The 14,369-nt window shown below is 35.9% G+C and overlaps 1 protein-coding gene across 4 annotated transcripts in view; it reads left to right on the top strand.

Annotated features, from left to right (window-relative positions):
- Nucleotides 1-14,369, top strand: part of ERBB4 (erb-b2 receptor tyrosine kinase 4) — a 797,001-nt gene that overhangs the window by 541,807 nt on the left and 240,825 nt on the right. For all 4 annotated transcript variants that reach the window (XM_081141986.1, XM_081141988.1, XM_081141985.1 and 1 more), the window contains exon 5: nt 3,643-3,708. In XM_081141986.1, the coding sequence (XP_080998112.1) occupies nt 3,643-3,708 (66 nt within the window). The remainder of the gene's footprint in view (nt 1-3,642; nt 3,709-14,369) is intronic.

Here is a 14,369-nt window from a genome sequence, read left to right on the forward strand (position 1 = left end):
GAGATGTCCCAGCTCAACCTGGTTTCATCCTACTCTTTCCTGAGCTAAGGGACTGTTAAACATTCAGATTTACTGGTTTTCTTTCCTTAAACCCATAGAGAGTGAGTATTGGATACAGAATAGTCAAAATTGTTCCCTTCAAAATAATGCTGAGTTAATTCTAAACTCTTATTAGTGTAGTAACCATGTCTGTTTCAGCCTAACTTCTATACTGAACATAGTTCTCAGTACACAGCCCTGGAAGGTACTCAATGGATAATTATGGATAGATGGATGGAAGGAAGGTAAGAAAAGAGTTTGTGGATTCCCCCCCCCCCCAATTTTACATAGATAATTACTAAGGAAACCTTTTATCTACCCTCTCTTTTTTTGACACTTTTGTGTAGCAGAAATATTTGGAACTAAAAACAGAATTTAAAACATAGTAAATGTAATAGCCCATCAAACTATACTACCCAGTTGTATATTAGAATCAAACCAATGTTGCAGGCATGAAACTGTGGCAAATACATTAATTCAAAAATATATCCAGTTGGAGATTCTCATAAAATATTTTGACATTTACTTAATTGCAAAAAGTGAGTGAAAATAGTATTAGCACAAGTGCCATGTATCGCACCATTTGGGGGACGGATGCTGAGCAGAATGCCTGGGCAGATTCTAAAGTCAATGCTCTGGAGATAAGGGGAGGGACAGGGCCGGATGAGCAACCACTTACAGAAGCAGAAGCATGTGTGGGGACGTGGATTCTGAGATGTGACCCTTCCTTTGGATTTCCAAAAAGGGGTGGGGGGGAATACAAATAAGACAGAGTAAAATTGCAGAAGAGAAGCAATTGTTGGCTTCCTTTTATAGCAATAATAGGCATTTCTGTTTACGTGTGAATGAAAACCACCAAACAAAATCTTATAATTACATGTAGGCAGTCAAGGTTAAATTATTTAAACTTTGTGTGTATGTGGGGAGGGGGTGGGCACTATATCACTGTTCCCAGTTGGCTGGACATCACCATGAGACTTTGTCAAGAACCATAAACTAAAAGCAAAATGTATTGCCCGGCCAGTGTGGCTCAGTGGTTGAGTGTCTCCCAGTGAGCCAGGAGGTCACGGTTCCATTCTGGACCAGGGCACATGCCTGGGCTGCAGGCTTGACTTCCAGTAGGGGGCGCACTGGGGGCTTGATCCAGAATCAATGATTCCCTTTCATCATTGGTATTTCTCTCTCCCCTTCTCCCGTCCTTTCTCTGAAATCAATAAAAACATACTTTTTAAAAAATTAGAGTCATAGTCCTTTACTCCTTGGATCTGGGAGTAGGAGGTTTTGGGGTAGCAAATGGGGACTACAAATGTAAGAAGGTAAAACATGTAATCCAATAAAAAGGGAACACTGAAAGTATTGAAATGTCTAATATTACTAAGCTTTTTTCCAGCTACAGGTCGTACTCTGGACACAACGAATAAAGCTATATATTTTATTAGCCCCAAACGCAATTAGTCAAGTCATAGTGTAAATGGGAGTTCATCCTCTGTTTCAGGTAGTTTCAGTTAACAGACCACTTAATGGGTCGATTTAAAGGATTTTAACACATCTAACAAAGCACATTAACATTAGCTGCTTTCACATAAAAAAGTTTGCACTCAAAAAAAAAAAAAGTTTTTACTGCTTCCCATTTTATTTCACAGTACTTTCTAATTTCCGCTGGTATAAATCAATTTAGATTTATTAGCTTTGTACAAAAGAACTCCAGTAGGTTTTTAATAATAATTATCGTTATCACTGATTAAAGTTATATTGTTCAGGCCAGATGGAGTCCCTTTCTTGTCAGCTAGAATGAGCTTGATTATGTAGTTATAATGTGTTTAGATCTAAATAAACAGATGGCCGAGTGACAGGATATTATAGGCTGTTGATGTCAGCAGCAGCGCTTCACAAACAGAATTGCTTTAAATAAACTCTGTTATGGCAAGGATCCTGACACTTTTAAGAAGGTGACTGGAGCTGAGCCTGAGTGTTATATTAACTTGAAAACAGTACTGGTCACCAGCAGAAGGGTAGACCAGTAGGATGGTCTGAGGTTCAGCCTGAGAGAGTATATCTGCTGAACTTGTTTCTTAACTGTGAAAACATGTAACTTAATACATTTACTCAGTCAGTCTCATAAGGAGAGAGGAGAGAGAGAAAGAGAGAGAAAGAGAGACACTGCCCAGGTGGAAGAACTTTCAAGTTGAAGAGTTAAAAACTGTGTGTCAAGAAAAGATGAAAACATTTAATAGAGCCCTATTCCCTAATTTTTGCAACATATTATAATAAATGTCTTACCTAGGCATACACGCATTTGCAATTCATATTATAAAATTAACAGAGAAGGTTTAGTAAGGATTCTATAGCAAAGCTTTCATCGTTAATAGTTTTAATGTCTACTTTTCTTTCTAAACATAAGCCCCTTCCATATCCCTGTGCCCACAAAAATGTAGAGTGAGCCTATAAAATTCAGAAACAAGCTTCAAAGAAAATCATTATGCATAATTTCTTTAGCTAATGTTCTTTTGTTGAGACCTTATGGGAGTTTCTCTGTGGGACAACTGTATTTTCTGAGGCAAATAGCCATGGTAGCATAGTCTTTAAGAGGAAAACACCACTGCAGCAGATAAAGGCTGGTATTTGAAAATGAAAGTAGTAACAATAATAATTTTAGAGGGTGATATGAAATAATGGAAATTACACTTTCTAAAAGATTTTAGCTATCTTATTGCTTGAAATTTTTTTATAAAGATATTGGTTTGCACATTGGCCGTATAGAGAGACGGATGAAAGAGGCAGGCAGCTCTAGATTGGTAGGTGGCAGGTTTAATAAGCAAGGGAACTGACGCATGAAGCTTGTCTTAGATGGCCACAAGATGAGTAGACTCCCACCGCCTACCCCACTAGAATCTTCAAAGTTTGTATAGAGGCCTTCACTGGGTTCAGTCATGTATTCAGTCCAGATGGTTTCAACAACGCCTTATTCTCTCAAGGTAACACCCTTGAAACAGCTGCTAGTTTGGAAATAGTCAGGATGTACATTCCAAGGACAGGGGAGAGGTGAGGGTCCTCCCGTCGCCCAGGTCCAGGTCAAGGTTCATCTGATGGTCAAGGACTCTTCATGACTTCCTGCAATTAAAGATCATTTAAATTATATATACAATATTTTATTCTGATGGTTTGTTATGTGTTTATAAGAACATTCTTGTTTTCACAGATTTAACTATTGATTGATCCTTAGTAACTATTGGTATCAGTAAGCTACGAACTGTAGAAATTATATCAAATACAATAGGTCGTAAGCATAAAACTGTTCAGTAATCAAAGTAAAACTTCTTTAATGTAAATATTTACTTATTACTAGCTGGTAAAATGTACAAATTCATTTATTTCCTTTTTTATAAAATGATGAGAGGATTTTGAATATGAAGAGATTGTATTTCACTTCCCATGTATTTGACATTCAGGTTTTGTCACTTAGGCAGGCATTTTATGAGCTATGTTTCAACTCAAGTATGACATAAATATCCTCATAAAGGAGCAAGACCATTTCCTTGGAGAGATGCTCACAGTCGAAGAGTGAAAGATTATAAGCTGCATGTGATTTTTTCTCTTCTACAGGTGGACGTTGCCACAAGTCCTGTACTGGCCGATGCTGGGGACCCACAGAAAATCATTGCCAGACCTGTAAGTGCTCACCTGTTAGAAAACATTGGCTTGAAATGGTCAAATAATTTTAACAATGGATTATTTTCAGACTTCTTTTGATAAGAAACATGAAAATGAGCTTTTGCTTCCTGGTGGTGTCTGTATCCATCCCTGCCCATTTTTCACTCAAATGTTAGCATGCCTTGTGTGCTGTAATGCACCCTGATTTTTTCACTTCATGCATATGTGCATGAGTTTACTTGTGGCATTAATTCCTAGAAGTGGTAATTGCAGGGTCAAAGATACATGTATAAGAAATTTGATTGCTAGAGATCACGGTCTCTATAAATTTTGTAACTATTCTTCTACCAGGAGCAATGTCTGATGAGTGCTTCTTTTCCTGTTCCCTGGGCAAAGCAGTGTATTATCAAATCTGAGTCTTTGACAAAGGGTTAGAAGAAACGTAGCATCTCAGTGTAGACTTACATTAATTTACTTCATAGACACAATTTTTTAGGGCAGCAACGTTTTGACAAGGATTTTAAGCAGGATTCCAAAGTAAGATTAGATTACTGTTTGAAATATGTATAAGAACTATACTATCTGTAGACATTGTTTCAATAGCATCCTACCAAGGCACAGGAGAGCCTGATTCCACTCTCACGAAACAAAGAATAATTACTCAGAACAAAATGTTAATAGCACTGAAGTTTAAGAAATCCTATACTAAGAGCAGATTTTGATTCAGGCTAGGCCAATCCGATTCTCTCCCCAGAGAATTTGAATTTGGGATTGAGATGCTGTGGCACTACTTTAGAAACTTGAAGAGTTATTAAACCTAGTAGATATTTCCATTTTGAACCAGTGTGTTAATGAGAAGCAGAAATGGCCAGTCCTCAATGACTCAGAATAAAAAAATAAAAATAGAGAATAAATCAGCCATATAGAGGCTAAGGAGTATCGGAGTGAGAGAGAAACAGTGTTGCCAGTTCCTGCCTCTGAGTTCTCTGGCCTTCATGAGGTCCAGCTGTGCTCTATCCTTGATCTCTTAAGAAAAACAATGTTTGTCTAGTATATTTAAATGAGTTTCATTACTTGCCACCAAGTGGGGATGAGAGGGAATCTTGACTAAGAAAATCATCACACCATAGCTCATGTATCAAACCATAAGCCAAGAGGTCATTCAATTCACCTAATTTTTCAGCATAGAAATTGCGTCAACAACAATAACCTAAAATTGGCTTACTGGGCACTGTGCCTACCCCACAGAACTGAGCAAATTTAAATTCAATAAATACATTGACATGTATTTGATATGTTCAAGTCCTCATTTTAGAGTAGTATCCATTCACACAGATCTGTGTGGTTTATAAAACATTTTCATTTTAAAATTTATTTTCATAATAGTCTTGTGAGTTAAAGAGAACAGTTATCATTAACCTCTTTTTACAACTGGGGAAATATAAGCTGAGGAAATGATTCAGAGAGCTGTTAAATTTACACATCTAGTACCTGGAATTTCAACCTAATTGTCCTGAGTCTAAAGACAACACTGTGCTCTGTGTACCATATTGTATAGTACGACTTAGTGAGCGAGGGCATTAGATTCAAAATGAGCCAGATGAAACAAATCCCAGTTGTTTCCACTTCCTAGCATGAGAAAGTGACTTAACCTTTTTAAATCTCAGTTATCTAATCTATAAAATAGAAATAATTACACTTACCTCAGAAGGTTTCTCTATTAGAATCAAGTTCAATACCATAATGTAGTTGTAATGCTTAAATATTTTTTGGCATATACTAAGGACCTAATGAAGAATAGCTAATATTATAATAAACTAAAGGAGATGCTCTTAGAAAACATAATCCTTCTTAAGTCTGAATGAATGCAAAACTCCTGTAGCCCAGTTCCACCTTGTGAAGGCTCCTGACCATGGGTGGCTGGGGAACTAGAAAGCAAAGACCTGGACTGAAGTGGAGGCTGCTTGCCCTTGACATTCACTCCTGTTGTCTCTCATTTGAGCTACCCAAAAGGTAAATTGCTTGTTCATATTTAAAGAGCCCAACATCCTGAGGCAAAATGTACTTTGGAAGTAGTCAAAGATGTATGTACTTGTTGTAGGACCTGAATTTTAGAAATATGATCATATTTTTTTTAAAATTAGATCTCATGAGAGATTCCATAGAGATACCATAAAGATATACATACATGATGAAAATATTTAATGTAAAATTATCCAGGTTTCTTTTAGATTTCTGATGGTCTTTCAGTTAGTTAAAATATATGACTTCCCCTTAGACCCCCTTGAGATGCACTTACCTCTGAATCCTGACTGAACATTTTAAAATCAGAAAGCATACATTGTGCAGGTTTTTGAAAATATTGTGCTCTTGTTGATTGACCACTCAAAAGTACATTGTAAAATCTGAAAGACAGAGTCTTATATTGTTTAGAAATTCTTTCTTTCTTTATGACTGCAATAAATTTGAGGGCTTCTCTGGGAGTATTCAATGCCATCATTTTTCAAGTTTTTTCTTATTTTTTACAAATAATTATTCTTTGAGACTCTTCATGCATTAGGGAAAAAAGGTAAAGGTATTTAAAATCCCCACATCTCAGATGTTAAGAATCATTTTCATTCACCACATCATATCAATGCTGACATCTCCCCACAGGAGTCTCCTCCTAAAACAGCGAATGTGCCAGGAATTATCCTCAATAAGACTAAAAAGTGACAAGTGGGAGTAAAGAGAAATGATTCAGGCTCTGGGAGAACTAGTGCAAGATAACGAATGACTTGTAAGGGTGAAATGAAACAGTGGCAATCAGAGAGCCATCTCTGAAAAGAGATATGGGAAAACAGGAATGCTGGTAACAATGGTAAGCTTGAAGGGAGGTCTGCAAGGGGCAGAAGTTGGTTTGTTTAAATTTTATTTTTTAATTACAGTTTACAATCAGTACTATTTTGTATTGGTTTCAGGTGTGTGCCCTACATTCCCATGACTGTCTTGTGACCCCCAATTTGTACTTTTTAATCCCTTCACCCTTTTCGGCAATTCCCTTAAACCCCCCTCCCCTCTGGCAATCATCAGTCTGCTCTCTTTATTTATGAGTCTATTTTTATTTTGTTTATTTTCCTTTTTAGATTCTACATATAAGTGAGATTACATGGATAAATCAAGAGGGCATTATGCCAAACGAAATAGAGAAAGGGGCAGAACTTTTAAAGGAAAAATGAGAACGAGGCTTTGTTTTTTTGTTTCTTAATAGATGTAGTGAAATGGAAGGAGAGTGTATATAAATTGACAGCTTACTGTGGACATCAACTGATGAATACCTATAGGAATTTTAGTAAATTTAAAAAAAAATTGTTAAATTTAGTAACATTTTGAGACTTATTTTACGTACTGGTTTGTGTACTATATCTAGCTTTGATTGCATGTTGAATAATTTAAGCGTATAGCTTTCACTAATGTTCAGGCTTTGACCTGCAGAACCAGCATCTATTTTTAAGTGTTTCTTTAAGGTATAAATTATTTTTATAAACAAATTTCTGAAGAAAAAAACCTTAGACGATGGAAATAATTTTCTAAATATTAAAGTAAGTAGACAGTGCTTATAGAAGCTAGCCAAGTGTTCCATTCTTACTGTTTTACTTCGTGATTCTGATTTTCTAAAGTGATTAGAATTCATTCTTCTTTCATTCTTTTTGATGTTACAGCATCATGACCCTATAAACCTAACAGGAACGTTTCTCACACAGTTTTAATGGATCGACATAGAACCCATGATTGGATGCTGAGAGCGGCATTACATGTGGAGAAGTGACTCAGACTTGAAAGTACTTTTAAGCTCAGTTAAATCGTGGCCGCCTTACTGCACAACACAGCTTACCCTTAAGTAAATTGATTCGGTGGATTAATGTAGTCCTGTCAGGGGAGACAAACTTATCTGCTATGTAAAGTCTGAAGCTTACACAATATTACTTAGCAGGCTTACTGGTAAGAATGACAACTCTCTCCAGTCCTAGGAACTGAGTCCTCAGGTCTGAGCTACGTAGGTTTAGGTGTGAGAGAGACTAAGCGTTAAGACATAAATAACAACGATTAAAAGAACAAAGTTATCTGTGTCCCTGCAAGATACATAAAGCACATTTATCTCATTTAAAATAGATACCGCAAAAGTCCCTTTTTATCTTTGAACACAGTATCGGGTCAGTTCTCTCCAGTCACCTATTACTAGGCAGCGTGAATGTTTCATTTTATGCATTCCTTGTGTCTCCTAGACCTGCTGTCATCTCAGTTAGACACTGCTTTTTTTTTAAAATTTTTGTAGTATGACAATATATCAAAATATTAGAGTTTGATTCCCCTAATCCTTTCGTACATTTTGCATTAAAGTAGTTATAATTCTCTTCAGCTGCTGGTTATATAACTAAAATATGCTCAACTGATTACCACTTGATATTCTCTTCAGTCTCCGAAGTTGTTTTACATATGACATTTCTTGCTTAGAGACTAATTGAAAATGTAAGTGGGTTTGACAATAGTATGTTTCAACTACTCTGACCATTGAAATGTCTAAGAAATTGATTAAAGCTATTCTATTATTTTAACCAAAGGAAAACTTCTAGTGGAATTCACCCTTTATTCTACAGTATTGTTTCTAGCTAGGTTATCTCAAAATCTTTTTTTTTAATTAAAAATAGAACAGCAATAAAATTAATACAAGCAGTGTATTTGTTCTATTGTAGGTAATTATGAATGGAGCACTTTACTGTACTGGCAAAGTAAAAACGTGTTCCAAACAATAGTGTACGTTACTTATTGTTTCTATGCAGATGCTATAGGAAAATTTAGAAATTATTTAGCAACTTCCTCAGTAATTTATTATATTTATGTACAATTAAAATTAGTTTCAGTAGTTGTAATATATTAAAACTTTTACTTTAATAACAGAAAAAACAATCAAAAACAAACAAAATAAAATAAAAAAACACCTTGGCCTGGCTATGGATTCCATTTACTACTAGGGAAAAGTTTAGAAATACATATATACATTTTTAAATTTATCTTTATTGTTTTATTTGTTCTAAAAATACCTGGAACTTCTTTGAAGAGAATATTAAAATCTAAGAAGATAATTATGTACTTTGGTTCCTCAAATTTTCATCAAGCAAGAAAATGTAGCAACTCAAAATGAAAATGTACTTTTTTTCATGAAATTTCCAAAAGTTTCCCGTAGTTGTAAAACCAAAATGAGAAATTACAAATGTAATAATAAACTAATTATTATATGCACACATACATGCACACACATACAATTTGTTTAAAGTGTACTTGTATTTACAATCTTAGTGGAACAAATGTTATTTAAAAAGAAAGTGCCAATGAAGTAAATATCTAATCAGAGCAGAGAAAGGCCAAGTGGGAGCTAATGGGGAAAAAAGAAAGCTGAGCCAGCAGGCTCGATCAATCAGGATAACAGTGAGCCTTTGTTAAAAGCCAACATCTTTAATTAAAATTCTTGTATTTTACTAATAACTTTGCATGTCCATAGACTTCTTATTGATTTCAGTTATTTCCTGGTTTCCTTTTTTAGATTTGTAGTTTCCAGAGATATTGTAAAATTAATGGAAACACTGCAATGGACTGATTACTTGCATACATTTATAAAATTATGGCCATCTAAAACATTTCCAAGAGGCCCAATAATTTACTTGTAGAAAATAAGAGAAAAATCTCTTTTAATATGCTGTTGATAATGCTATAAGTTGATCATATTTATTGTAATTTGGTGACTTTTCTTAAAGATTTAAAAGAATGGGATGATTTCCATTTTAACTACAGAAGATATAGTTATATTAAAAGCTCTATAAAATACAGTTTAATGTCATTTAAGTGATAGTGCTTAATGTCGTGCTAAAGGATCAAGAGGTATAAAGAAAATATATAAAGTTGTGCATGTTCTCTGGAAATATTGTAGGTGGCAGGACTGGCACTGGGCGTCTGACCCATGGGGTCAGGCCAAACCTGGGTTCACCAATCCCTGTACTTGAGTTCTGGCCAGGAAAGAATTCAGAGCCAAGACCCAAACTGCAAGAGAACATTTATTTGGTAAATCACAGAGGTGGAAAAAGTAATTCCTAGAAGAAACGGGCTTAGAAAATAAGTTATAGAGGCAAAGGAAGGGCCCTTGGAGCTTGAGAGTGAGGAAGGTAAAGATAAAGCGCCTGGTGGGGAGGGGAGGGGAAGGCATGGGTGTGCTCCCAGGAGGGAGAGCTCTGGGTCCTCCGTCCAAAGGGTTTTAAGGGAGGAGATTTTAGGGGGAGCCCCAGGGGAATATCTCAGTAGAATGTTCAGCAATTTTCCAGGTGTGTCCTTTCAGGGTTGTGGTCTCCACTGATTGATTGACTGGAATATGATTGTGGTCCTTTATATAATTCTGCTTGGCTAAGTTCAGTTATTTTTTTAAATATCTTCTGAGAGCTTTCTTCCCAGTGTGTCAGACCTTATGTTGCTGGTTAAAATAACTGATAAATACTTACAGTGAAAAATCCCTCCCTTATCCGAGTGAGGATATAGCCTTATATATGCTGAGGTCTCACCGAGTGTGGCAACAGTGATTGGTTTCAGTAGCCTGTGCTCGAGTGGGAGACAGGCAATAGCCATGCGGCTCCAGACCCGTTTCCATCTCTGCTCTCCCGTCTAAACAGACGCCTTACCCTACGTGGGGTGTCCTCTCATAAATCAGAAGGAAGAGTCTTAGAACAAAGATTTTGAAATGTTGGCTTATAAAGGCTACTTCTGGGAAACCAGGGGCCCCATGGGTTGCTGAATGAGAAGGGGGGAGGGCCCTGCATCTTCCCCGCGCATCTCCCCGGGCCACTCCCAGAGTCTGCCTGGCACTCCACACGGAGGCGTCCAGTTATCGTCCTTCGGAAGCACAGGTATTGGTGACAGTTTGAGATGATGTCCCCTCAGCAGCATCCCCTAACTGGGGAACATTTGGCTCTTAGACTTTACACACCTGACTCTCATGGATATTTTGAATGAATCCCCAGTCCCAGTTTCAAGTTTAGTCACCCTAATATAATAAACATTTAACTTCCCACGTTTTACTTTATTTATTGAACACAGTTATTACTGAGGTACCGCCAATGAATAAGCTAGTTAATATTTGACCCAAATATTTTAATGCACCCAATGCAGCCATTTAGACAGGATTCTGAATGCAGGGGAAAACGCTAATGAATTAATATTCAAGCAAGGATGGAAATTAGTATAACCAAAGCAATTATAAGTTAATGTTCCCATCGAGGCTAAGTGAGTTATCTCATTGATTTCAGGAACTGTTTGTGTTTTGTTTCCATCGTAATAAAATATGAGTAGAACCTGATGTGTTTAATTCATAGTAAATAATGTTTATTAATCAGCAAATGTCATGAAGTAGATTGTACAGAGAGAATCTTTTCTTTCTAAAAGCAGACCTCACACAACAAGGTGAAGAGATGTTTCTTAACTATGTCACATCACCGTTTAGAGGTGAAGTGCGTTTTGTCCTTTCTGTTTACTTATGTTATTACATGTCAAGCAAATACTTGCAAAATGCTTCATGCTTACTGAACTTTCAGTTGGAACTAAGGCATGTGAAAACCATGATGGCAAAAAGTGCTATTTTTAGTGTTGAATGGGTCTTACTTTTTATTTTTTAAATCAATTATAGCAAATCCTGTAATTTAATTGTCTCTTAATAGCTTAAATCAAACATTTTCAAAGTAATGAGTTAGAGAGACATTTATTTGCATGTTCCTCAAGCGGAATGGTATATCTAAGATCATAGTGTCCTAAAAAAATATGAGATATGTGACCACTGTATAAAAGAAATAGCTATCTTGAAAAATTTGCAGTCGACTCAATAAGACACATGATGGAATTACTTAACATACATGTTTTAAAAGTTCCACAGTGTAATAATTATTATAGCATATAAGATTGTACTATGAGATTATATTCATAACATTATTTTCATGCTAAATAGTGTACTCAATGTAATGATCCTAATATGAACATTTAATAAGTAATTTTAAAATAAATTTATGGTTAATTACCTTTATAAATATTATCTACACTAATTTCCCTATTTTATGGGAAAGGCCAAGTAAAATATATACATAAAGAGAAAACATTTTATAAAGTTACCTTTAATCACTATAGAGTTAAAAATAAAAACACTCAATGTACGTGACTTGGATTAAAATATGATGGGACCCACAGTATGTGATTGCTGACTCACTTCATGCTATTTTCCAGCTGAGCAATTCCTTCCCTCTAAAAGCAAATTCATAAACTATCCTGTGATAACACTTATTCCAAATCTAGTAATTTGTTTACTTAACATTCATCTGCTATTTTAATTAGCAGCTCTTGGTATATCAAAAAAGCCTTCTTAAATCAGAAAGAGGAATTATATTTAAATCCATTCTTTGTAAAAGTATCTACTAGAAGTGTTCTCTTTATATGGTATGGTTTACTAACTAGGACATGTAAATAAGTATAGCACTAGGTAAAATTTAAGAACATTAACTTAAGTATAACGTATGACTATGAAGTGGATGTAATTTATTTGGGTATATTTAATATATAATGTAGAAGTAATATATATGTATAATGTATGTGAAATATAAATAAAAAGTACATGAATGCCAGGTAGATATTGGAATACATCAGCAAACAAAATAAGTGTAATAGTAATAAATGAGTTGTAAAATACATTAGGTGGTGATTGATGCTGTAACAAAGATACAGGAAAGAAGGGAGGGAGAGAGAGAGGGAGGGAAAGAGGAAGGGAAAGAGACAGAGAAGAGGGTCCAAGTGTCCATCAGCAATCAGTAGTTTGAAAAGATTCAGTATTAAATAGGGGAGACTTCATTGAGAAGGTGAGATTTTAGCAAAGACTTAAAAAAAGGTAAGGGGCAGGCCTGGTAGACTTATTTTGTAGAATTTTATTTTTGAATACTTACAGAAGAAATTATTTAGTTCAAAATTTAGTATTATTCAAGTTGCAAATACAAAACATACCCTCACAAACCCAGACCTAAAATTTTGTTTTTCTCAAATCTTCTATAAGCTTTTGCTAAGACGTATCATATTATTTTATTTTTACAAAATAAAAACAAGACAGGGAATGAATCAGAATGCATTTTTAGTTTAAACTCTATTTGTTGTTTTTATTGATTGTACCACATGGGGGGGAATATAATCATGTCCAGTGGGAGAATATAGTTCAGATAGAAACATTGTAAATTTTTATCAATATCATCATCATGTTCTATTAAAAAACATCCAAGTGAAAATACGGGAGTATGAAATAATCAGTGGCGTAATTTAAGGAGCACTTAAGTCTAATAATAGATATAAACAATAATTGTAAGTTATTTGCATATTGATATACTCTGTTTCTTGATATTTCAGTATTTATTTATATTTCTTAGTGCCCTGTCTCTTTAACTCTCTACCTTGTATCTTCTCTGATAAGGGCATTAGAGATTAAGTAACAGATACTTTGAGTTGGTTAATAAGACTTATTTATTCACTTGGAGGGAATACATATTTATTGTGTATTAAATGCCAAACACTGTACTAGTCACCAAAGATACAACTTGACTAAGACAATACACTCCAATAAATTACACTAATAATTTGGCAGAGGGAGCAAACATGTAATAACTAAATAAGGGCCTTGTTAAGCACTCTGTGACTGTATCTCTGTCTTCAGTCTCATTAGATAGGTGCTAACCCAGCTCCATCGCAGAAGGCATAGAATGAAATCCAGAGAGGCAAAGAACCGGCTGGATCACGGGTGGAGCTTGCCTCTGAGCCTCAGCCTTCAGGCGCAGGGACTCCTTCGCCAGCTTATCGTCCTGCTTGTTCAGGAGCAAGAGCGACAGACTATCCCAGCCTGGAGATGAGCCTGGGAAGGTTTCAGAGCAAAAGTGGCTGGATCTCTTTGTGGACTATTTGCTAGACAGAAAAACAGGAAGGGATGTTAGCATGAAGGGATGTGTGGAAAAGGCAATAAGAACCACAGTTGTATGCGGTGCAGGGAAGCAGGCATCACAGGGGCGTTTCCCTGTGGCTGGATGCAGAAGCACAGTGAGAGACGTGAGAGATGTCCGTAGAGAGGGAGATAGTGGTCAGTTAGTAAAGGACTTTTATCTCTTGCTAAAGGTTTATCGTTTTAGTATAGGGATGGCAAGTAAGTTTTATGCTGTGAAACAACACTGACTTCTATAGACAGTGGCTTATATTTTCAAGCCATTGCTTTAGAGCAGCATGGAGGAATCATTGGGATCTGAGTAAACTTTTATAAAGCTATGTGATCATTTAGAGATAAGTTTCTGAACAAAGTTGGAGTAAAGAGGAGGGGCCGTAATGAAGAATATTTACTGCTAGTACTTGGTAATGTTGTTAGGTATGAGAAGTGATGGTAAGGGGAAATGGGAAATAGAAAACACACCCCAAACATTTAGCTTAGCTGCTGGATGGATGGATGGCGCTTCCATTAGTTGAGATACAGGAACAAAGAAGGGAGATATACTTGGTGCTGAAAGAGGGAGAGTGAGTTACTTTCCATTTCTACATTTTGCGATATCTAAATGGGGACGTTTGTAGACAACTAGGGATTCATGCTGTGGCTC

Source organism: Miniopterus schreibersii, assembly GCF_964146895.1.
Source record: "Miniopterus schreibersii genome assembly, chromosome: 7".
Classification (NCBI taxonomy): domain Eukaryota; kingdom Metazoa; phylum Chordata; class Mammalia; order Chiroptera; family Miniopteridae; genus Miniopterus; species Miniopterus schreibersii.